Genomic DNA, 26593 nt, shown 5'->3' with positions numbered 1-26593 from the left:
AAGTCCCTATGGATGAGTGTTCCATCATCTGCTGCATGCCATCCAGTCTGCATAGAACACTGCATAGCTAAAACGAAGCATGTACTGTATATTATCCTCACTCCTTATCTATTAGAATACAGCAATGACTAGAGATGACATTAGTAGACATTTCCTTAAGGTTAATGGGGGGGGGGGGGGGGTGAAATAAAAAATAAAGAAAAATAAAGATTGTTCACAAGTCCCAAAATTCTCAAGTCTTTGAGGATGAGTCTCAAGTCAAGTCTCAAGTCACTGTGTATCTGACTTAAGTGCGACTCAAGTCCAAGTCTCAAGTGTGTGGTAGAGATGGCTCAATAAGGTTGAGTTAAGTTCACCACATTTTTCAATAACAAATAGTGACTCAAAATGTGCTCTACCAAATGGCTGAGCAGACTATTATGCTAATCCCATGCATTTTTATTATTATCATTATCATTATTATTTTATTTATTTCATATATATTTTTACAAAAAAAAACATGCAGTTTTTTGCATTATAGTATAAATAACACATTATTTAACACATTATAAATAACACATTTATACTGCAGTATAAATGTGTTATTTTCACCTATTCTATTTGAATATTTCCCCATACTGTGTCCCCAAACAATTTTTGAATCGCATACATTTGGTATGACTGGAAAGCTGAGACTCTTGTGGGTTCAATTAGCCAAATTGTATTCATGTGTGATGATGTTAGTCCCCATAGTAGCCATTTCATTGTAGTTGTAACTTGACCTCACTTGGGATGGTGATAATTTTCTAATAAACCCATACTCTAAACATTCAACGTTTGAATAGACGCCTAATCAGAACACAATTTAGATGTATGACTAGAAACCCTTGACACACAGTTCTGAGCTGCGCCTCAAATTAACCTTCAGGTTCCCAGCTTTCAGATGATGTGTGCCACTTCTAGACATATACTGTTGCAGCTATCTCACCCTAAATTCGACAGTCCCCCCCTAAAAGAGACAAAAAATCGTGTCTGGTAGGTTGGGGTGGGGTAGAAGAGTTTAAAGGAATTATTCTCAAGAATATTCTATTGTTTGCTTCATAGCCTATTTATATGTTGAATAAATTGATGATATGGCGGGGATAATGAGTGCAACTCAATAAGTAATGAGTGGAATAAGTAGTGCAAAAGCATTTGAACTAAATGTTACACTCTTGTGGTACTCAAAAATATTTTCGCAAGTTTGGCAGGTCTGCATGTGCCCCTGTTTAACATTGAGCACCTGCCCCTCTAAAGGTCTCTGCACGGCCCTGCACAATTCTGGGGGTTTAGTCCCCCTTTAACCATTTTGTTTTATTTGCCGAACCATAACCGTAACACAAGTTATTGGTCTTGCAGCATAAAAAAATTATGAAAAAGGGATACCCAGTGCGTTAAAAAGGGATGTTAAAAATGGATACCCAGTGCGTTAAAAAAGGATACCCAGTGTGTTAAAAATGGATACCCAGTGTGTTAAAAATGGATACCCAGTGTCTTAAAAATGGATACCCAGTGCATTAAAAAGTGAGGCCTGACCAAAACAGCAGTATTTGAGTCAGTAAGAATGTGTTGCCCCTGGCTTAAAGAGGCTTAAGGATGCAGAGAGCGATCGTCTTTCCCTGCTTCATTCTAACAGGATTAGTCTTTTCAAAGAGGATCCCTCCTCTGGCTGGCCAAGCACCTTCCATTGTTTACCCCTAATAACACAGGAGACAGATGTGCCAACATCGCTGTTTGGACGTTTGAAATTATTCAAAGGGGATTCCTATTATTACACTCTAGGTATTTTTGACATCTCAGCTAATCTTCCGTGCCAAGTCATGACCTTCTCCAAAGGAAGTCATTACATGCTATCAACTCCGTGGATGGAAACAAATGGCCTCTCTTCATCATCTTGATTATATCCACAATGGCCACATTCCACAGTCATGCTGCATCCTATTCAATGTCATGCCTCAGTTGAACAGGCTATGGCTGGCTGTGGCTTAGATATATTACTATACTAACGTTACTATATTACTGAGGAATGGTTGGTGACCACACTGTGATTTCTGTGAATTTATAAAGAGCACACTTGTTTTAAGACATATAGAGAGGAACAAAATGGATGACAGCAGTCAAATGTCCATTAGTGACAATATGTGTGTGAAACCGTGGCTAACAACAGGCTAAACTTAACACACTCCAACTTACTGCGTTTCAGTGTAGGAATTTCAGAATGCCCCGAAAAACCAGGATCAAGGGGCAAAAATTGCCCCCAAGATTTTGGTCATTTTATTTTCATTCAATTAATTCAATTTCCATCTCTAAAACACCCTCAGCACCTGCAAGCTGGTTGCCAGAAGACAACGACAAAGAACACACTCACAGTTGTTCACATTACGCTTTAGCAAATGTATGCACTAATTACTATTTTTAGCTGTGACCAGTCATGGTCCAGCTCTATAAGTCACTCCTCCGTTGGTTGGTCCACCAAAAAATGGTGGTCCACGAAAATCAGAAATTTGCATAGAGGTGATGTCACAATAGAAGTAGTCTCTCCCCGTTGAATCGCTGCGCTCCGCATACTACATAAGTGAGTCTGTGCCAGTTCACAGCCACTGCTGGTTTTTGAAGGCCGGTTGAAATTGAATGAGTGACAGGTCGTAGCACCGATGAGAGAGCGGTTCGAAAAATGGGCTGCGCCTGCCCCAGCCCATTTCAGCGATCAGACACGTCTGATCGCAAAGTCGTTACTGATTGGGGAAGGCTGAATCCACCACTGGCCAAGTGAACGGTTCCCTCCCATAACCAGCCGGCTGGGGGCAAGCGTCCCAGACCCAGAAGCTCTGCAGCATGCAGTAACGTAGTGTATCAGCGTAAGAACTCTCATGGGTCTGGCGTTGTCAACAAAATGACATCATTAAGCAACAAGTATCCGATGATCTCACCACGGGAGGTGACATCATCAGAGATGGTTTGATGCCATTGATGATGTCATAAGTCCTACATCAATTACATCATTAGTGAGGTTACCAACTAACTAATCATGTCATAACTCAGCACGAATGACAGTGATTTAGCTGCAGCCTGCAATGGGGTGGATGACTTCACAATTGGGTGGATGATGTCGCACTCTGACATCTGACATCGCATATCTGCTCGTAGCTGATGAGAATTCCTGCTTGTATTAAATTGCCCCTCAAAAATATTTTTTTGATTTCCTACACTGCTGCATTTAATCAGTGAGTGTGGGTGAGCTGGGTCTCCAGGCTGAAAACAGATTAAGGCTTGAGCTGAGTTTGCTCAGCAGATGAGAGGGACGGAGGCGCGTTTTGCTTCTAAATGACCAAAAGGCTTTGGCTAAAGAACATCTGTATTCAGTTCAAACAAAGGAGATTTATAAGACTGCTCGGCCGCTACCGGGCCTCGCCCGCCCTGCAGCTCGTCCCCTCACACGCTACGTGTGCTGCGCGCGCTCGCCCAAAGCTCGGCTTCTGCATGGCCTCGTCTGCTCTATGCATGCACAGCGCACAATTGCCCAACTTCGCATCACTGATGACATCACTCACTGATGGCATCACAATTGCTTGAGTGACCATCACTGATCACAACAGTGTAGTGAGAGAAAAGTAGAGTCCGCACATTGCCTGATGATGTCATAGACACTGTGACATCATCAGTGACATCACAATTGCCCGGGCTGGAATTGCATTCTTTTTTTTTACAGTGCACCTGAACATGCAAGATACGTGCTGCTCTCCGTATTGACCTGGCTATGAGCCCCTCCCCATACATGTTTAAGTCATTCTAATAGTAAACTTCTGTTGTAACATTTCAGTCTGGATCCTGGAATATTTTTCAATCATCTTGATGAAATCAGGCTGAATGTAATGTAAGAAATTACTGTTCAACACTGAATAAGTGTCCAAATGTTCATGTCATTTTGGCCAATACTCTACATTTCAGTCTGGAATATGGAATATTTTTCAATACTCTTGATGACTAAAAGGCTAAAAGTAATCTCATCTGTAAGAAATGAAATGGATTTATGTAGCTTCAAGAGTGCATTTTTGTTCTTGTGTGAGAACACACAGGCTTTGAGAATTCCGGGCCACTTACTGATACTTGTGCTTAAATTAACCCACTCATAGTCTGGTTTCTAATTGGCTGGTAACTTCTAGCAGCCATATTGGCAGGTGGTCAATTTCAAGCCCTGCAGGGAGAGCAGGTGGTGACATAGGAGTGAGTGAGTAAAGGATCAAATACTGGTGGTTAAGACTGAATAATGACCACAACTGTTAATTTAAAATGAGTTATTCCTCTAAATCTGCAAATGCCCCAAATTACAGGGCACCGCCGAAAGATTCAGCTCCCAGCCCTTGGCCCTCAGCAAAATGTGGCCGTTGGTGAAAAGTACTTGGGGACCCCTGTTCTAGTCCAGATACAATTTCAATGGGAATGAACAGTGACACTGTTTTGGCTCCAAATTCCTATACATTTTGATGTGAAATGACACGGTAAAGACTAGTCACCTTGTAATTCACCTTGTAATTTATTGGTCGGACTGAGTTTATTATAGCTGTAGCTGTATGAACTGCAGTAGTCCATAAATTGATTTAAATGTACAATATCAAACCATTCACCCTCTGTGATGCTAATAGTTAAATTCAGGGTTCCGTCTAAAACACATCAGACTATAAAACCGCACTATGATGATGAGATGATGACTCAGATGACAAACGGTAGAATCCCAGAAGAATTAAATTGTGTAATACTGCTGTTTCGTGATGGGCAGTCCCTCTGAGGAGTCAATTTGCCTATACGACATGGTCATGGTCATGGTCATGGTCATGGTCATACCCTGGTAAAAACCATCCTCTCACATTCTGTTTCGCTCTACGTATCAGTCTGGACAACTAGTAGCTACAGTTAGTAATTTTGTTTGGCTACTGTACTTCTGGGTTATCAAGATGATGTCTGTTGTTCTTTACAAAAGCCCCCCTCACTGCTGCCACGGCAATGGTATTAACTGTGCAGTAGTACAGACGCAAAGTCCCCAAACGAAATTAGTAACAACTGTAGGTAGGCAGCAGGTAGGTAGGATGGTAGAACATAGGTAGGTAGCTAGGTAGGTAGGCATCAGTCCAGACCACTAACCTCATCGACGTTCTCGAAGGCGTTGATGACGTCATAGGGCAGGCAGGACAGCAAGTCGATCACGAACCAGGTCTTGACGTAGTTCATGCGGATGAGTTTGGGGTCGGAGATGACCTCGCCGGCTGGGCCCACGAAGGTGGTGTGGAAGTTCAGCACGATGTCCACCAGGAAGATCACGTCCACAATACTGTCCACCACCAGCCAGGTCACGTTGTTCTGCTTGGTCTTGAAGGACACGTTGTAGGGGACCATGATGGCAGTGTAGAAGGTGAGGATGAGGATGACCCAGTCCCAGGTGGTCTTGAAGAGGCAGTAGTGCAGGATAATGTGGGGCGGAGTCTTGGGGGTCTCCTGCTTGTACTGAGGCAGGATGTCGGAGCCCAGCTGGAGAACCTGGTCCACAGAGAACAATGTCAACCTGCAGCTCATTGGCTGTGTTTGACTGTTTTAAGTCTATATTTGAAGAGAGAGAAAAATATCCCTCACACACACACACAGCAGTATGTGTATATAAAAAAATCTAAAACTGCCCTTGGAATTCTGATAACGGGGGGCTTTTAATGCCCCCATAAAATAAGGAGTTAACTTTCTGTATGTTAAAATTGCTCAATACAGTTTGAGGAAAACTAAATACCTATCATTTGTTAGCACACTAAGCTTGTTCAGGGCAAACCAAGCTTGTTCACCAACTTTCAGGGCAATTTTCACTGAATGTTGAGTACCAACATTCAAATAACCATCTTCTTCAACAATTTTTTGGATTTCAATGTATGATATCATCATTTGGAAGCTAACAATCTGCACTTTTATCATCTGTAAAAAAGAAAGAAAGATTACCTTGGCGTATACCAAAACACCAGTCCCTGTCACATTATTTCATCAATAATTATATGGACCATTCTGCTTTAACCCATTGATACCTGATGCAGCATTTGTGTGCATATCCCTTTAAGAGGTCTTAGAGGGATACACACACAAATGAGGGATATACACGCAAATGCTGCATCAGGTATCAATGGGTTAATAAACAACACGAGAGTGTATATTGAAAAAGAGAAGCCATAACACAGCAGAGCAGGCTCGTTTCCACCGTGGCCCTTCATGCTGGAGTTAATTGCTGAGTTAATTGACACTTTACTGAATGGGATCTGCTTGTTACAGTAATACACTTTTGATAGCTTCATGAAAAATCCATGGATGATAATTTTCTTTGTTACGTAATTCTCTATTATTTATGGCGTCCAGGAAGTACAGTGCTAGATTCCCTGCCTACCAAAACAAGGGTCACAGGTTCAAGCCCCCATGTTACCTCCGGCTTGGTTGGGCATCTGTACAGGCAGAATTGCCCGTGTCTGCGGGTGGGAAGCCGGATTAAGGGTATGTGTCCTGGTCACTGCACTAGTGCCTCCTCTGGTCGGTCAGGGTGCCTGTTCAAGGGGATAGGAACAGCGTGATCCTCCCATGCGCTACGTCCTGCCGATGAAACTGCTCATTTTCAAGTGAGAGGAGGTGGCTTGCGACTGCACATGTATGGGAGGAAGCATGTGCTAGTCTGCAAATCTCCCCAGATTGGGCAGAGGGGGTGGATCAACGACCCGGACAGCAGGGTGAAGGCCAAGCACAGTTCGGGAGAAAAAAAAATCTAAAATAAATAAAATAAAAATAAATCAATCTCTATTTGTACTCAGACTTTTTTACTTGGAATATGTCATGTAATTCTTCCTCACCATCAGTAGATATGTTTCATTGAAAGGCACAAGCAGCAGCAGTGCCACTGATACTGTCTAGACTGTAGTATAGGCTATGATATAACACACTGAGAGAGTCAGGTGTCACAGGAATAGACGATATGACAAAAGCAGACAGCTAACTGCTTTTAGACAGGCCTTAATATCACAGCACTGTATTTAGAAGATCTCATTTTGCAGAGTAAATTTGATCATCCTGTTCGCTCTGGGACTGAGGATGGACTGCAGCCCATCAACACCCCAACATTACAGTTATTATATGACAGTTATATTTAGCCATTAGCTGCCAGTCTGATTCAATAAAGTCAACAGCAGATTGAGCGCCATCCCTAGATCCCATCACAGTGACCCATGGACGACAGACAAGTGCCCGGGAAAGAGCAGGTACAAAGTTAGTTTTTCCCATGGCGCTGGGCCAGGAGCCCCACCGGGGTCATAAGATGGAAAAGTCAGGACTGTCACACTCACTCACTCACTTACTCAGTGAGGGACGTTTAGTGAGTTTAGTGGGGAAATGGCCTTAGCTGGGGATAGCAAAGTGATAGAGAGTTGGGATTCGAGGGGTGGGTAAGATTAGTGGCTAGGGCGATAGGTGTGTGTGTGTGTGTGTGTGTGTGTGTGTGTGTGTGTGTGTGTGTGTGTGTGTGTGTGTGTGTGTTTGTGTGTGTGTGTGTGGTGGGGGGGGGGGGTGCAGGGAGGGGGGCCGTAGCGGAAGTGGTGCCGTGGGCTTAAAGGTTTGCGCTTGTTAATATCAGAGCTGTTACAGTTGTTACTCATTTTGTTTGGCTACTTTACTGTGGCAGCAGTACCACAGCAAAGTGGTCAAACCAAATGAGTAACAAGTGTGGCTCGGCCAGGCCGGGTGCCTCAGTGTGGAAGCAGACCTTCAGTAAACCACAGGAAGTACAATGTGAACACACTCTGCTCTGCAAAGTAACAGGAAGTGAGAGAAGATGTCCGTTGACCTTTAAAGAGGACATGAAACATTAAATCATATCTAGTTAATTTGCATTTCACCTCGGACAAGACAGGACGCTGCTATCAGGTCTGAAACTTACCTAGATTTGCTAGCCTAGAATGATTTAGAAAAAAATCAGCTTTTCGCCAAACTAGGGCATTGCTAGATGATGTTCACTAGGTTGACACACAGTACAGTAGTGGAGTACAGGCTAAGTGTTAGTATTAAGGATTTTGAATTCTAACAGGCTCACAGCATATGCAGTTGTGTTTCTGACTTGGATTGTAGTTGTTTTGATTCATCAAAATGTTCGGAATCCTCACTACTCAACCTAGTGACATCATCTAGCAAATCTATATGTCAGCCTTGAAAGCAGCATCCTGTCTTGTCTGAGAGTGGAATGCAAATGAACTAGAGTCATATGATCAAATGTTTTATGTCCTCTTTAAGCTGTTGATGCTCTCGGCCTTGTTTCAGATCTATTTAGAGGAGCTCTACCAAAACCAAGATGCTTCCTCTTCCTCTCCATAGAGAAACTAACATACCCACTGAATCATCCCTGGTCACCTCACCTGGCTACTCCAGTTTTCAGAGGAGAAAGTGTGGCCATTTATAATAGATCAGTATCTACACTCTGATCAACTCCACAGTGGGTTGTAAGAGCTCATGTATTATAGATTCATATCTCCTATATCGAGATGCTCTTCTTGTTGACAGGACTTCACCATTGAATAGTTTAACAGATGGAAGCCTTTTCAGGAGACAGTAGGTATCAAGGGAGCAGAATGAGCAAACACAGTTGGACCTTCAGCTGGTGAGTTTTGGGTCCAGACGTCTCAGTAAGTGACTAGTAGAATCAAGATTCTTGAATGTTGATTGGCTTTCCAGCTGTACCAGGCCAGAGATGTTAGGGGAAGAGAATTGTCTTCATCTCCACCAACTGTTCATAATTGGTGAGGGTGAGGGTTCTTATTAAGGAGAGAGGAGTTTACCTCAATCAGATGATGGTTCTTACGAGAGGACAGATAATTTGACCTCGACCAGATGGAGATTCTTATGGAATAGGGAGGACTCTACCCCCCGCCAGCTAAAGATTCTTATGGAAAGAGAGTGGACTCCTAACTCTTTCCATAAGAAAGGGTTCATATGTAAGGGCAGAGTACTTTACCTCGACCAGGGAAGGATCTTACAGGAGATAGGACTTTACCTCCACCATGTGAGCGTTCTTATGGAAGGAGGATTTTAGAACAGTGATTCTCAACTCTTTTCATTTCAAGGACCCCTACCTAATTTAGTCGACAATTATAGCCACGGACCCCCATTTGATGAGATTTTGTTTCTCGGACACAAATCTGAGAATATTTTTTTATTGTTAAATATGATTTTGTCAACAATTCCATGACTGTTTGTATTGTAGGTAGAGATAAACAGATAAACTATGATCAAAAAGACTCGTTCTAAGATGACAAAATAATGACGTTTAAAGGGGAATTCTGGCAGACCTGCCTCTAATTGGGATTTAAAAAAATGCAAATCAACATCTCAACAGTTGGGACTCAGCTAGGGAGCCAGTCGGACCCGCTCGACTCTGGGTGGGAAAGGGGTTCTATATACATATACAGTATGTGTACTGTATATAATATTTATATATATATATATATATATATATATATATATGTATGTATATATATATATATATATATATATATATATATATATATATATATATATATATATATATATACTGTATATATATATATATATATATATATATATATATACTGTGTATATATATATATATATATATATATATATATATATATATATATATATATATGTCTACTGTATATACATATGTATGTATATACATACATATAGAAAAAGAGAGTAAAGGGGTTGTTGGTGATGTAAGCGGAACCCAAGATCAGCACTTGGCAGACCCAACTGCAAAAGTGGGTTTCAGTTTACTCTCAAATGTGGAGATTTTGACCAGAATCATTCAGCAACACTTCTCAAAACCATATACATATATGTATATACATATACATACATATGCATATACATATACATATATATGTACTGTATATATATATATATATATTGGTTTAAAACTGGAAAGAAAAAGGTTTGGGGTTTCGTTACCTTTTAACAATTCTTCAATTTGCTGGGGACCCCCTGGAATACCCTCAAGGACCGCTGGTGGTCCCCGGACCCCACCTTGAGAACCACTGAAGGAAAGAGGACTTGTCTCTACTAACTAAAGATTATTCTGCATGGAAGGAGGGAGGAGTTTAGCTTGACCAGGTGAAGGTTCTTATAAATCAGAGAGGACTTTACCTCTGCCAGGCGCGATTGCTTGTGGAGGTTCTCGCCTTTATGGACATTCTCGCCCTTATGGACCGTTGGCGCTAGCTGCTGTAGAACCCCTCGGCTGCTGGTCAATGCACGAGTCAGACGGGCAAATTTCCCCCAACCTGGGACAGAGACAGAACAACAGCGTCAAAAGCAAGACTGACACATTACAGAATATTATATTTTGCTAGAAAGATCACTAAATTAGTTCGTGATTTTTAAGTTGTTTGTATCAATGGAAAGCAAATGAGAACTGTCTACAGTGTCAGTGATCCTCACTATTTCTTCGATGAGAGCCGCACTGGCAGGACAAAGTCAATAGGAGAGCCACTTTTACCGCAAAACACCAAAAGCCACCCCAACCAAGCACATCTGCCTACCATTTTTTTGTGTTTTATTGTTTTCCACACACACACACACACACACACACACACACACACACACACGCACACACACACACACACACACACACACACACACACACACACACACACACACACATATATATACCAGTTTCACCTAGAAAATCTTTCAGGCCTGGAGGGATTTCGAAACGTACCCCGACCGCAACGGTGGGGGCCGTCGGTGGGGGCCGTCGCTGGCGACGCTAAAGTTTTAGTTAACCTGTTCACATCTATGTTCGCAATGGCATCCCAAGTATCATCATACTATTATGGGATGCGATGCGAACAGTTGTATTATGGGATGTGCGTTTCCCAGGCAACGACACACGTTGACACGTTTTGGAACCGCGCTGCACGCTGGCACAATACTCCTAAAAGCAAAATGCTTATTGTTTTGAATGATTTGGCACCTTCTATTACTGCCAACACCAGTATTGTTGTATTGTAATAATATGCCATAAAGGTTTATTGAAATTTTGGGGAGAGCAGGGGGGGCGGGGGGGCGAATCTAAAAAAAAAATTAAAAAAAAATGTTCAATTTCTTAGAGCCGCCAACTAAAGCTTCGAGAGCCGCCAGCGTCTCGCGCGCCGCGCAATGAGGAACTAGGGTCTACACCATACATGGGCAAACTACGGCCCGCGGGCCGGATGCGGCCCGCGGGCGCCACCTGTGTGGCCCGCGTTGGAATTGAAAAAAAAAAAAAAAAAAAAAAAAAAATCTTTACACAGTGCACCTGAACGCAACATGCAAGATACCCGCTGAATAAGTGTCCAAATGTTCATGTCATTCTGGCCAATACTCCACTTCTGTTATAGCATTTCAGTCTGGAATATGGAATATCTTTCAATAATCTTTATGACTAAAATGCTACATTGAATTAGAAATTTAAATAATTAACTAATTGGTTTTGGATTTATTTAGCTTCAAGACTGCATTTTTGTTCGTGTGACCCTCAACACAGGCTTTGATCATCCCGGGCCACTTACTGATACTTATGCTTAAATTAACCCACTCATATTCTGATTTATTTCAAGAAAAACATTTTGGCTAGTGGAAATTCTAATTGGCTGGTAACTTTAAAATCTAGCAGCCATATTGGCAGGTGGTCAAAAAAGTTAATTTCAAGCCCTGAGAGCAGGTGGTCACATAGGAGTGAGTGAGAAAAGGATGAAATATTGGTGGTTAAGACTGAATAATGACATCACAACTGTTAATTTAAAATGAGTTATTCCTCTAAACGTGGCTTCAAATGCACCAAATTTTTCACGCTGGCGCCATTTGGCCCTCAGCAAAACCTGGTAGCGAGGACATTTTTTGTGGCCCTCTCTATCATCAAAGTTACCCATCCATGGGTTACGGCATGACAATATTTGTTCGGCCCCCGGCAACAATCTGGGTTTCTCATGTGGCCCCCCATGAAAAATAATTGCCCACCCCTGGTCTACACAATGATGTCAAGTCTGCAAAACAAAATGTTGTAGGCAATCCTTAACTTCCCAGGTTCATTATTGACCATATATATTTCAGGAATATTCAAGCATGTTTGCAAATTTTGACTTTTAAAATGGGTCAAATGGTGTGATCGTGATCTCATGATCTTGCGTGAATCCAGCTGCAGCAGGTTCACTCTATACTTTCATAACCCATCAAAAACTCAACATAAAGCTTTGTTTTTGTTTCAGACATAACAAATATGAGCCATCCTCTACATCTACCTGTATGACCTCCTGTTTAGCTGTCACATCTATCAGTTCATGGACCCAACACTCAGGTATTCTCATTTCAGAGCGATAATACAGTATACTGTATGTGTGAACAAAGCCTGTAGTAGTGGTGGGATAACGCTGTTTCACCAGGAGGCATTGTATACTGCAGTTACTGTATGCACTGGGGTTCCGTGAGCTATAAGTGCCCTGCCCACCTTTTGAAGAGTCGTCATCAATTGGCTGCTTGAAGGCGGTGATGTCACTGAAGGTGCACAGGAACAAGACCACTTTGTCCTGCTCATTCCTGATTGGAGCGATTTTCATGAAAAACCACACCGGCATTCCTGCAGCGGAACCAAAAAGGACTGAATTCAGTTTGCTGTTCCTCCGGTCGGAAGAACACAACTACAGGATAGAATAGATACAGATATAGATATTTAGCCTCTCCCCGCCACATACAAAAAAATCACAAAAGCTTTTTTTCTTAATAACCATGACCAAACCCTAACTATAACCGAGTTGTTTTACTTTGTTAACCATAACAGCCAACCTTTGGGACGTAATTGAGGTTTGGGTATGCAGGCCAGGAGGGTGCAGCTAGTCCCTCGCACACAACAACTTCCTCCCAACAGATGACCACAAGTAATCTGTGGTGTAATCAAGGGGAATAAAAACTTCAACATGGCCATTGACAGTGAATTTGAAGTGAATTGAAGTTTATTTGAGCTTTGGGCTGTTTCATTGTGCTGCAGACATTATAATAATCTTGGGTACAGTAACTCTGTCCATAGAATCAGAATCTCATTCACTGTCAATAGAGCAGCTCCAGGATGTGTCTCTTCATATACTGATCATCATCGGTTATGTCTCCCCCAGACCTGACAAGAATTTGCCAGATTGTGGCCAAGATTCCCCCGTCCCGACTATCTCAGGGGTGCTCCCAATTTGAGCCTCGTCGGGACCGATAATCTGCCCAAATGATCCTGTAGTGTGTGTGTGTGTAGTGTGTGTGTGTGTGTGTGTGTGTGTGTGTGTGTGTGTGTGTGTGTGTGTGTGTGTGTGTGTAGTGTGTGTGTGGGGTTCAAAGACTGCTGTTGACTTGTCGGGCTCTTCCCGATTGTGAATAAATCGGGCATATCAATCATGTTTCATATTTACAACTCGAAAAGTGATGGAATCTTGAGCAGAGAGCCAATGAGAGCAAGCTGATGGGGAAGAAATACATTTATATCACAATGACCAATGAATAAAAAGAGCATATGCGAGAGACAGGCGGGGATGAAAGTGGACAGAGAGGAAGAGAGAGAGAGAGAGGGGGGAGGGAGCGCTTTGGTCATGCTGGAACCTCATCTCCAGCTCCAAAATCGAAAAACAGGTTTGGAGTACGTGCGTCAAGGCAGTTTGTTTGTTTGTTTCTGTCTGTTGCTCCAGGATAATCTTAATTATATCCTGTAGTGTGTGGTGCGCCAGTATTTTCTATTTTTTGTTTTGCTCTGAAGTCACGCTTACTCACGCGAGTTTCTGCAAGATCCCAATCCTCCGAGGTGACAATCTTCAGCGTAATCGTCAAGTGTGTGGGGTTGCGTCTGAACGGTAGCAATTGTGTGTGCATTCCAAGATTGAAATAAAAAAAATCGGTTATCTCTGTCATGAGGTGTGTGGACTCTGAAGATTTTTTTGAAAATCTTTAGGTGTGGGCGAAACATTAGCATTTCCACAGATGGGAGGGTGGGATGAAAATTAGGTCTCCTTTAAGGCCAGAATAGCTTATTTGCAACCACGTGATTCGAACGACGCTGATGACGTCGCTGGGGGGCAGCTCTCCCAGAGCTACTCTAGAGAAAGGACGAAAGCGAGTATGCACGAGGTTGGATGCCGCTCCTCACGACAGGTATCGCCAAAAGATTGCAAAACATATACGATATGATCCATATACAATGAAGACAAGACATTTTTCCAGCAACTTGCTTTCCTATGTCACCTGCTGCAGGTTGCCCCCCAGCATGATCATGTGATCTAGTGCTTTCCTATGTCACCTGCTGCAGGTTGCCGCACAGCATGTTCACGTGATTTGCAAACAAGCCAATGGACTCGCCCCTTGACGTGACATCACCTGAAAACAACCCATATCTGGACATTTTTAACCAACACTGAATTCCAGAGACAATGGAGCCTGTTTTCCTGCAGCATGTAACTTTGAGGCTCCATCCCAGAGCATTGAAGTAACCTGGATGTAACTCTATTTCCTGCTGCATATTAAAAGCTTTCCTCTGACAAACTAGTCTTGCTGGCCAGCTTTCTCTCCCTTCCGTCCGAGGAGTCTGGCGCCGCAGGTCTCCATAGTGGGATTGCGACGGCGCTTAGCGGCAGTGCCCTTGGAAAATAGTTTCCAACAATCCAATTTGCCGTTTTCAGCGTGTAGCAACGAGCTAGCGTGTAGGTTTCTGCTGTTAGCTTGCTAGCTAGTTAGTGTTGTTGTTTTCACTGAGGCGGCAGGGCACTATTTACAGCGACACACAGGGAGGAGGGAGCGGAATCCGCTCTGATTGACATGGTCGGAGCCAATGACAGAGCTTGTAATAAGCCGGGAGCGGATATCCGGCTGCCACCGAAACAGTCACTCCAATGGGAGAGCAGCTGTAGAGCAGGGGAGGGATTATCCCAGTTATGGAGACCTGCGGCGCCAGACTCCTCCTCGGACGGAAGGGAGAGGAGGCTGGCCAGCGAGACTAGACAAAACTAATTGGGCGCTTTTAATAAGGTAAAATAATAAGGTAAAATATGGTGGATATCTGAACGTACAAACAAGAAAGTAGCATACTAGTAGTTAGGAGTGTGCACTTTTCATGCTCTTCTGAGAAATCTGACGTTTAAGTTTATTTGTCGTTTGAATGTATCTCATAATTTGATTATCATGCTGCTGACTCAACCCAGTTTCAGTAGTGTGAAATACCAATCGTGCATTTGGAAACACTGGTATAGTGCCTTACTCTAGTGTTCTGATTGTTTTATTTTTTTTGTTTTAAATGTAGTGTTTTTTGCTTGTGTGTCTTCTTATTGGACCTTATGTGTCTGTCAATAAAGAGTTGATATTGATTAGCAGCTGTAGCCGCCTAATTACCACTTGTGGGAGCAGAGGCCGCTGCTATTGCTGCTGCTCACCATGAAATTGCATGTTGGGGCTTTAAGTCAGAGGTAGTGATTACGAATCAACAGAGTACTGCCAATAAAATGCACTCACGGTTTTTCTTGTACATCAGAATCTCAAATGAGTTCATCTCGTAGTTCTCAAAGGTCTGGCAGACCTTCTCGCTGGCCTCCTTGTCTGTCAGCTCGCCGTACATGAAGCTGCAGGAAGAACATAAAGCTACACTCCACAGTCTAAAACAGGCTATCATCAAACAGTGAGAACATAATATAAAGCTATACTCTGCAGTCTAACCAGGTGATCATCTGATTGGATTCAAAAATACGTTTGTAATACTAATAATATTGGTTTAATTTCTTAGGGGCCTTGTATTAGCCCATTAGGGGTTCTGGTCTCTCGACCTGCACAATCTTTTTATCCATTTGTTTCCTTTCATTTGTTCTTGATTTTACTATGTGCAAAGAAAAGAAAAAAGGTTGTACCTGCAGGTGCTGCTCCTCTGCATGACCTCGGCTCGGTGGTAACCAGATAGTTTACAGAAGCCATCGTTGCTGTAGACGATGGGCCAGTCGACGATCTGAGCGTTTCCTAGCACAAAATTGGTATCTGACCACAGAAATCAATAGGTTAGACAATATGATGGATTACATGACAGGACAATATAGCTCAAGTTTCACCCAGGGACATCTATGGATCTACCTGGTAGATCAATAGATAGATAGAATATAGATGGTAGAGGATAGATCTATTTAGCTACTGTATTTCCTCTAGTTTTGGTTGGAGCCTTTATTTACGTCAGCTGCAGAGCGTAGCAGGCCTTAATTTATTTATATATATACCATACTACCATACCATACTATTAAAATTGTCGAGAAATTACACAAAGTCCCAGACTTGTTTCCATTGTGGTCCTCGTTAAAGAAAAAAAGAAAACAGTCAATGGTCGAGCACAAGCCATTTAAGACATTAAAAACAACAATACATACTGTACACCATGAACAGTAACTTACAAACAATGAAGACAACAACAAAAACAAACAACAAAGACAACAATAAAGACATTAGGCCTAAATAATGAACTGGCTGTCACCATTTCAGCAGCCATCCCTTCAATGCTCTTTTAAAACGGTTGGCAGTGGCAGTTTCTTTAAAACGAGGTGACAACAGATTCCATTCTGTAGCTGCTGAGTACAGAAAGGCGTTTTTCCCTGAAGCAGTCCTGACCCTACAGGGGACAGAGTTTGTCTCACTAGCTCTAGTCGAGTAGGCTACCATGACTATCACTAGGCTACCATGAGTATTACTGACGTGTTTAAAATACGTTTTTTTAAGTAGTTGGGGACGCAGCCAAACACTATTCTGTGGGTATAAGACCCACCTTCAAAAAATTCCTGACCCTGCTCTCAATTGACATCCATTTTAGTTCTGTGAATTGGGGGCGGCCAACATGGGTACGAGAGGATACATTCAACACAACTCATTTCGAGATGTCTGCAATTGAGTCTTGATGTACTTGGGGGTATTGATATACCACGCCATGCATGCGTAATCAGAGTGGGTTGCACTGTTTCATAAGTAGATTTGCTCATATTTTAGTATGACGCCTCATTGTTTTAATTACGGTAGATGATGACAGCACGCTCCGCAGCAGTGGCCCGTCTATGTGCCGACAGGCCGCAGTGCCGACAGGCCGCAATGCCGATAGCCCACAAGCAGAACCAGCTGAGCGAGGCGGCGTGCAGCGTGTCGGTGGACCGGCTGGAGCTAAGCTCTCCCAGTCCCCACGCTTAAACCTAACCCTAACCCTAACCCACCCCCACGTCTAAACCTAACCTCCCCCAGACCCTAACCTCTCCCACACCCCACACCTAAACCTAACCTCCCCCAGACCCTAACCCTAACCTCTCCCACCCCCCACACCTAAACCTAACCTCCCCCAGACCCTAAACCTAACCTCTCCCACCCCCCACACCTAAACCTAACCTCCCCCAGACCCTAACTCTAAACCTAACCTCTCCCACCCCGCACGCCTAAACCTAACGTCGGCATTGCGGGTGGACCCCCCGCATACTTCCGTTTAGCTCTCTGCTAACTTGAATGTGAATAAGATAATTTAATAGGGTGGCTCTTCTAGACTTTACTGTTACAGCTTTTAATGAGAGGAATACGGTATATCTACAGCACAGCCTCCATACAGAGCAATGTAGAAATGCAGCTGTTACTGTTGGAAGCAGGGCTCATAATAACATCAATATTTAATATTTAGTGCACACACTGTGTTGGTTTAATATTCAGGCTGAACACAACGTAACGACAACGCACTAAAGCAAATAGACAGCTACACACCAATCACCACAGGAAGGGTTTATCTATGTGTGTGTGTGTGTGTGTGTGTGTGTGTGTGTGTGTGTGTGTGTGTGTGTGTGTGTGTGTGTGTGTGTGTGCGTGTGTGTGTGTGTGCGTGCGTGTGTGCGCACACATGCATGTGTATGTATCTGTGTGGTGATTCACACACTGGACAAGACATTTTCATCAGAGTACATCAGTGTGTGACAGGTAGCAGCCTGCGGACACTGATTTACAACACACTCCCAACACCTTACAGCAGTTCATAATTTATGACCTCACTGCGACTGCTGGCTTTGGCCACTCGGTAGCCTCAACGAGGCACGCGGTGCTTTCTCACTGGGAACACTTGTTTTCCCAGACCACCTTTTCAAATGGACCCTGTCACGGTTCACTGTTGCATCAAACGAACCGGACCTGGGGTCAGTTTTGGGACAGGTGTGCTCGGAAACGGTGCCGGCTCCCCAGTGAGAAAGCACCCTCAGTCTCAGATTAGGATGCCATTTTTTCACTGCGGGCTCCATTAGTCTCTATGGAGTCGTTCGAGTCGAGTACTTCTTGAAGATACATTACATTGCTCTTGTTCTTTATGTTTTTTTATCCTCTTGTTATCTATTTGTACTGTCATTTTTGTAATTCTTTCTAAGGGCCCTATCATTGTATGGCGCTATCGTTTGCGCTGCCTTTGCGCGGCGTTTGCGCGCCTCTTATTGCTATCTTTCCAGCGTCTAAGCTATCGTCTGCCTCCACCGTCCAGTTTTGCGCTGTGATGAGACAGGTGTAGGCGTGGCCCAGGCATGTCGGTGGGCCTCTCTAGCCTATCATGTGTCTCGCGCAAGTGTCATTTAGCGATGTGGGGAAGATACCGTCGGTATGTGCCGAGCGCAAAGAGAGGTTTAGGAGTTGCCCGTTCCAAAATAGGCGTTCCAGCGCAATGTGATAGAAAAAGGGGCCGTGGGTGCTCTCAATTTTAACGCCAGGAAATAGCTGGTCTTAGCGCAAACGCAGACGTACGCCTGAGCACAGACAGTCACCACATCTCCGTGCAGTGCAGGAAACTCACACACTCTTCTCTCCTCGGAATGTCATGTTGATTTTCAACTATAGCCTACATTGCAGAAAAAACACACCTTGATTTAAAAATGAGAATTCGTTTGTCATGGTTTTATTAGGCTACATAATTCCCGACCATACAGGTTTGTGGTGTGAGGTAACAATAGATTGCTTTTGAGAAAGTTGTGACGGTGTTCTGCCAAGCTGTTTCTCCCCACCCTGGCCGGCCCAAAACACCCAGGGCACCGACCCACACCCACCCCACCACCAAGCCTGCATACCCGTCCAGCTCCCACCTTCTCGGGGAAGACCCCCCTCCAGCACCTGGCGCACACAGACTCCTGCCCCGCCAGCCCCTCGTTCCCCTAATCCAATTCAAAACGCATCATTTTTTCGCACAACACCTGTGTCCGGCCAGTACAGTACAGTAACCTCTTTCCCTGCAATAGACCCTTCTCACGGGGGCCATTTTGTGTCGAGAAGCCAGGGTAAACACAGGTGCAAGCAAAACACTAATGAGGGTTTCCAACTTCCATGATTGGAATTTGGAAACCCTCATTAGTGTTTTGCTTGCACCTGTGTTTACCCTGGCTTCTCGACACAAAATGGCCCCCGTGAGAAGGGTCTATTGCATGTAAGACCAGCGCGGATGGCAGCTGAAGTCCCTCTCGCCATCAAGCAGACAGTGACGGAAGCATGTGTCTTTATGTGCGCCAAGGGGAAAATGACAAATTAAATTTGTGGGATTCGATGTATATATATTAATAGAAACGAATAGAAAATAGCTGATTAATTAAATGTGTGCTGGTGGAACGAAATTCAACTTCTTCAAATAGAGCAGCATCATCGCGGCTCTCAGTACGCTGCGTAATTATGCATGCAGTATATTACCCCAGCGGAGATAGAAGAGAGCCCGAAAAGCGATAAGCATACGCAGACGTTTGGGCAGCAGCCCTTTTTCAGAGTGTGAAATGGCAATAATACACAGGTGATTCACAGGTGTGCATGAGCACGTTATTTGATTTCTATGCATGACAGCCTCACATCTCTCTCTCTCTCCCTCTCCCCATCTAGGCTATTTTTTCTCTGTCTCTCTCTCTCTCTCTCACTCTAGTCCCTCTCAGTGAAGGAGGAAGCTGCTGACGTGACGCTGTGGTTTTATGGGCATGACCACACCTCCACAATGCTTTTGGGCATAAACACGCCTATACGGAGATGTGCGCCAAGATGACGTGAAGCGCAGCGGGCCGACACGCCCACAATTAGGGCTTTGCGCAGCGCTAATCCAGCGCAAAACGGGCCCTAACGCAAAATTACTGCCGGTGGGAAGATAGAGCCCTTATGTCTAATTGCACTGTAACAGGGCATCTAAATGTGAGCTTGCTCTCAAGGGCCTAACTCCCTGTAAAGGTTAAATGAGATAAAAATAAAAAAATTGGATAAGGGCTGCTTTTTCATACATCACAATATAAACACTACTTGCCTTAAAAACACAAGGTTGTTGTCCGTCAACTCGGGCTATTCATGTTCTTCTTAAATATTGCGTAGTGTTCAATTCTGAGTCGTTTTTCTCCTGAGTCGTTTTTCTCCCGTTTTTCTCCGCCTGCCGTTCCTGTTCTTCTGGATGTGTAATTACGGGTTTCCACTAAACCCCCAGGAATAGCGCTGGGCTGTGAAGCCATTTGTACATGGTGGCGAAGCTCTGTATTGCAAGTCACGTGACGCCATGCAGCCCAGAAAGAAAAATTCCCATCCACTTGCATGGGGACCCCGGCAGCTGTTAAACCCAGGGGAATTTTTTCCGGGTGTCACTCAAAGTATAAAACGACTCTTAATTATCAAATAATTTTTTATGGGGCATTCTTTCTTCAGAAGCTACAAAGAGCCGTATACGGGTGTATTTTCTTCTTTTAATACATCCATGGGTGGGAGGGGTGGGAGACGTCATGGAATACGTCATGGCACACATGCGCACTTCGCCTTGGGCCGCATGGTCAGGAAGTAAAACCAGGAAGAAAAAGCCCCCATGATGGCTTCATGCGCCAGTGAGCAGCCTCCGTCCGAATGCATGGGTGGGCGTGGCTCGTCCCCTATCCAGTTCTTTTAATACATCCATGGTTTCCACCCATAGCCACAGCACAGAGGGCGCTGTTTCCCTGCTGGGAAGCGGAAGAACAACAACGGACATTTTCAATGAAAAAGACAGGCTGAGACAGACTCTGGCATGGAAAAAAACGGCTCGGAATTGGAAAGTTGTGGTGGTACCACAGCAGAGACATAAGACATTCGCCATTCGATTGCCAGCCGGCCCTTTAAGAGACGGGAGTCAGCGGGTTTCGAGGGAGTTAAGAGTACACGGGTTTCCGGGTTGTTTGGATAATAAGGTTAGCCGGGTTATAATAATGCTTAGCATGTCATGTGTGTAGCTGGAGTTGAGATCTGTCTCCTCGTTCCTGCGCACTCCACAAACTACGCAAATAACGCAATATTTAAGAACACGAATAGACCGACTCGATGGACAACAACCTTGTGTTTGAGGCAAGTACTGTTTTATTGTGATTTGCTACATGTATGAAAAAGTAGGAACACAGTGAAAATACAGCGTCCTAATCTGAGAGTCAGCAGGCTGAGTCTCACGTTGAGGCTTAGATGCTCTGTTATTTAGGGCTACTTAAACTCCAAATCACACAAATACAGTCATTTAGCACAGAGGCTCCACCGTCCAGCCAGAGCAGAATTGTTTAATGCACACCTAGTGGATTATCCCTTACTGTACGTGCTCACTCTGTCCTGCAGATCTCTGATGTTTCCTCAGTCTCTAAACATTACGAGCTCTGACAGCCCTCAGCTCTCAGGTCAGATGTGACTTCCACACTTATTCACATTTCAACCGAGAGGCTGAGCTGATGCCAGTAGTGCATTCTGCTCTGGGGTTTTTAAACCACCCACTTGGGGCGCGGGCTGAATGACAACGAGCGCACCTACACACACACACACACACACACACACACACACACACACACACACACACACACACACACACACACACACACACACACACACACACAAACACACACACGGGCTGCAACGGAGGACCCACACTTCAAACCAAGGGCTGAAACAAAATCACTATTCATCAGCCAAAAGTTACAAACATTAATATCTGAGAATATCTGCACTGAGCCGTGGCAGGTTGCCTGTTTGTGGCTTCAGTGCAGCCCTGGAAGAGGAGAAACACAGCGGCGATCTTTGCAAATATAGAGTTTTTGAAATGCGTGTTTCGATATCCTGACCCAGTGATCCTTTGTATCGACATTAAAGCAAGATAGTCATATCGTTTTGGTTCGGAATTTTGCAAGTATTTTAACATAGCCACGCCATAATGGCCACGCTTCCAACCATGGGAACAATAATAAAATAAAATAAAGTTGCATTACTCGCTTAATTTTACACAGCAGAGTGAGACAAAGAGGAGGAGGAGCAGAGACACGCACACGCACACACACACACACACACACACACACACGCACACACGCACATGCACACGCACACACACACACACACCGTCCCCACACACACACACACACACACACACACACACACACACCGTCCCCACACACACACACACACCTTCACCGTGACGTTTTAGTCTGCCACTCCACAATCCACATCATGATGACATGTCTCAGTCAGCGTGATGTCAGCGTAAAGAACAAGAAAACAAGCCGCGTGTGTCCGTGTCATGAGACAGAAAAAAGATTGATGGACATGAAACCAAAGTTTGAGGGGGGAGTTAAACAGTCTCCACTGCAGTAGGGAAAGCTGCTCCATACTGGAAACATTTCAACCTGTTGAAAACAAACTTGTCCACCATACATTGTGAGGACACTAACATGACGTCACCATACATTGTGAGGACACTAACATGACGTTATTCAATGCAGATAAACGGTAAGTCTGCTGTTTTAATTTCCATAATGCTTGAGTGACATAATGTTTCAGTTTGTGGGCATTGTTGCTGTTGGCAATTAAACGATCTAACGTTCTCTTCCTCGAGACAAGATGTCTGGATTTTGATAGGCTACGGTAGCGTGTGTGTGTGTGTGTGAGAGAGGGGGGGGGAGACAGAGAGAACCCGAGTACCCCCCCATTCAGCAGACTGAATTTGTCATTGGATGACTCAGTCATGCTCCTCCTTATGGCATTGTCATGATTGGATGACTGGCTGTCAGTCATGCTCCTCTCAAGGGATTGTTTTGCCGCTCCAGCTTGCACTCGCCATGCACTTGCATGATGCATACCGGACAGAGACACTTGACAACGTTATCTATCATCATCATCATCATCATCATAATCAATATATAAGTGGGAGCTAGGGCTCTGTTTGTCTGTTTCTCTGTCTGTCCCATGTCCCACTGATGACATCATCAGTGATGTCATAAATGACATCAGTGAATTACTCACAGTCACTGATGAAAGGCTATAGTTCAGTGATGACGTCACTGATGACATGTCATACTGTGTCATGTCATAATTCCCAGTGATGTCACAAATCCCACTGTGACATCATCAGTGATGTCATAAATCCCACTGTTGACATCAGTGATGTCATAAATCTGACGTCTCATTGGCCACACAGCAGCCAAGCTGCGGGCAAGGCTGCGCAACGGCCGAGCTGCGAATGCGAGCTGCAGGGCCAGCTTGGCGAGCTGCAGGGGGAGCGGCGAGATGCCTAGTTATTTAAACTGACGAACACAAACAAGTCATCCAAGTCATCACCTCTCAAGTCAAGTTAAGTCTCGAGTCTTTAACTTCCAAGTCCAAGTAAGTCTCAAGTAATTTATGTTTTTGTCAAGTGAAGTCGCAATTCATCAAAACAGGGACTCGAGTTGACTCGAGTCCAAGTCTCAAGTGCCCATCTCTGCCAACTAACCGCTAACTAGCAGTTTAGCATCAAATTTGGGGTCCGCTGCTGACTCCATTTTCTCTTCTCACTGTTTTTTCATTGACGGAAATTGAACATGGGAATGTGAATAATTCGCTCCGGACCTGTGTGCATAGGTTGCAATGCGGAAAATCTGCACGCAATTTTGCACCGAATTGCGCAGCCAGTCCCGGACCATTTCTGTGTGAAACGGCCTTAACTCTGGCTTACTTTTAGGAATACATTAGTACTTCATAAGGTGGCCAAGAGCGCGAAGCGCGAAGCCCTCTGAGACATGCTTGTGAATTAGGGCTATATAAATAAACTTGACTTGAAACTTGACATCTGTCACATGCTGGTGAAAACACGGATTGACGTGATATCACGTCAATGTTTTGTCTCATAAGATGTAAAAACACGGAGGGAATGAGTTAAAATAAGGTGTAAACAGGGTTAAGAAGCAGACATTCTAACAGATATCTGTGTTAAGATTAGGTGTGAACAGGGTTAAGACCAAGACATCCTAACACCAGATACAGTATATGTGTCAAGAAGATGAGGTCTAAACAGGGTTAAGAAACAGGCATTCTAATACAGGTGTCTGTATTAAAATGAGGCGGGTTACGAAGAATACAGTCTAACACAGATATCTGTTAAGATGATGTGTGAATAGGGGTAAGATTAAGAATCAGACGTTCTAACACTACTATATCTGTTAATATGAGGTGTAAACAGGGTCAGATATCCGTTAAGATGAGGTATGATCAGGGTTAAGACATTCCAACACAGGTATCTGTGTTAAGATGAGGTGTGAACAGGGTTAAGAACCAGACATTCTAACAGGTATCTGTGCTAAGATGAGGTGTGAACAGGGTTAAGAAACAGACATTCTAACAGGTCTGTGCTAAGATGAGGTGTGAACAGGGTTAAGAAACAGACATTCTAACACAGATATGTGTTAAGATGAGGTGTGAACAGGGTTAAGAAGCACATTCTAACACAGATATCTTTGTTAAGATGAGGTGTGAACAGGGTTAAGAAGCAGGCATTCTAACACAGGTATCTGTATTAAAATGAGGTGCAAACAGGGTTAAGAAGCAATCATTCTAACGCAGATATTTGTGTTAAGAAGAGATGTAAACAGGGTTAAGAAGCACACATTCTAACAGCAAAAATGTGTGTTAAGATGAGGTGTAAACCGGGTTAAGAACCAGATGTTCTAACACAGATGTGTTAAGATGAGGTTAAGAACCGGGTTAAGAACCAGATGTTCTAACACAGATGTGTTAAGATGAGGTTAAGAACAGGGTTAAGAACCAGACATTCTAACATATATCTGTGTTAAAATGAGGTGAAAAACAGGGTTAGGAAGCAGACATTCCATACTGTAACACAGGTATCTGTGTTAAGATGAGGTCTAAACAGGGTCAGATATCTGTGTTCAGAGGTGTGAACGGAGCGAGCCTACCATTGGAGCGCCGCACAATGTTCTCCAGGAAGGTGTTCTGAGGGGCCACGAGCCCCCGCCGTCCTCCCGCCATCCTGTCCCCCCTCCGCAGCGCGAGACACAGACACACTGGCTGCTTCCTCCGCTGCCTCACATCATCTGCTGCTGCTGCCTGCACACCCCTGCTCTCTGACCAGCTCTCTCTCTCCCTCTCCCTCTCTGTGAGTCGCTCTCTCTCCTCTCTCTCCGTATATCTCTCTCTTTACCTCTGCCCCCTCTCTCTGTGTAGGCTACCTCTTCCTCTCTCTGTCTCTCTCCCTCTCTCTGTGTGTACCTCTCGCTCTCTCCTTGCATCTGCCTATGTCTCTCTCCCTTGTCTTTTTATCTCTCTCCCTGTTTCTGACTCTGTCTCTCTCCTTGCATCCCCCATCTCTGTCTCTCCCTCTCTTCTCTCTTTCTCTCTCTCATTCTGTCCTGTGCTGGCTCTATACCCCGCAGGGGGCTTGGTGTGGTGGCTCTTGCCTCCTGCTGCAACCATCTGCTGGTGGCAAACCTGTGACAGGTGAGAGACATGAGCACATGACGCCATGTATCAGTACAAAACCAAACCCCTTACATAAACATTAAGTAAGTTAATCAAGTAAGGTTAGTTTCCTGGGTTTATATGGTATGTATAGTAACAAAGATGTGTCGTGTATTTTGTGCAGGTTTACAGGTTGTTAATGAGTTATGGAAAGTGTATGTCTCCCTGAATTTGTCATTAAATTATCAGTCAAACATTGAAGTGTTTGTTTTGAGTTTAAGGAGGTTTTGGTGGGGTCTCCTCCATTAATAACTCCCTTAACTCATTTTAAGTGGATTTTACATGGATTAAGTGGTGCATTAATGTAACCTAATGAAAATGTAAGGTTATTTTAAGGGATTAGTGGTTCACGATAAGGCAGGGGTCAGAGGTCAGGTCTGACCCTCAACTTAACAGATGTCAATCAACTTTAAAGGAATATTATGCAACTTATTTTTTATAAAAAAAAAACATATACACTCATACAAAAGTTTTCAATCATCACTTAAGACCCATATAATTGTGTGGTTAACAAGTAAACAAATAAAACTGACTCGGTTATCATCTTCATTCATGGCCAATCTCTCCCGTATTTCTAACAGAGGTATTTCCTCTTGGTGAAAGACAGTCTGTTGTGATTGACAATACTGTGTGGTGGCATCCTCTGTTGGCCGACGAGCCTCAGTGCAGGAGCAAGTGCTAAATGCACAGGATCATCATCTCTCACTTTGAAGAAAGGAATCTCTGTCTGCGGGGGTGTGTATCAGAGATCATGATCTGTGTGTGT

The 26593-nt window shown here is 43.9% G+C and overlaps 1 protein-coding gene across 1 annotated transcript in view; it reads right to left on the bottom strand.

The window, feature by feature from the left end:
• kcnh1b (potassium voltage-gated channel, subfamily H (eag-related), member 1b) overlaps positions 1 to 25372 on the bottom strand; it is a gene marked incomplete at its 3' end in the record, with an annotated part of 135200 nt that extends 109828 nt beyond the window's left edge. The window contains exons 1-6 of the mRNA XM_083635184.1: positions 25266 to 25372; positions 15957 to 16080; positions 15568 to 15674; positions 12542 to 12670; positions 10201 to 10337; positions 5158 to 5550 (exon numbers count right to left, since the gene is read on the bottom strand). Of these exons, the coding sequence (XP_083491310.1) occupies positions 5158 to 5550; positions 10201 to 10337; positions 12542 to 12670; positions 15568 to 15674; positions 15957 to 16080; positions 25266 to 25338 (963 nt within the window). The 5' untranslated portion in view covers positions 25339 to 25372. The remainder of the gene's footprint in view (positions 1 to 5157; positions 5551 to 10200; positions 10338 to 12541; positions 12671 to 15567; positions 15675 to 15956; positions 16081 to 25265) is intronic.
• Between the last annotated feature and the right edge of the window lie 1221 nt (positions 25373 to 26593).

This window comes from Poromitra crassiceps (assembly GCF_964638095.1).
Source record: "Poromitra crassiceps genome assembly, chromosome: 4".
NCBI classification, from domain to species: Eukaryota; Metazoa; Chordata; class Actinopteri; order Beryciformes; family Melamphaidae; genus Poromitra; species Poromitra crassiceps.
This window is presented reverse-complemented; position numbering and strand designations above follow the sequence as displayed.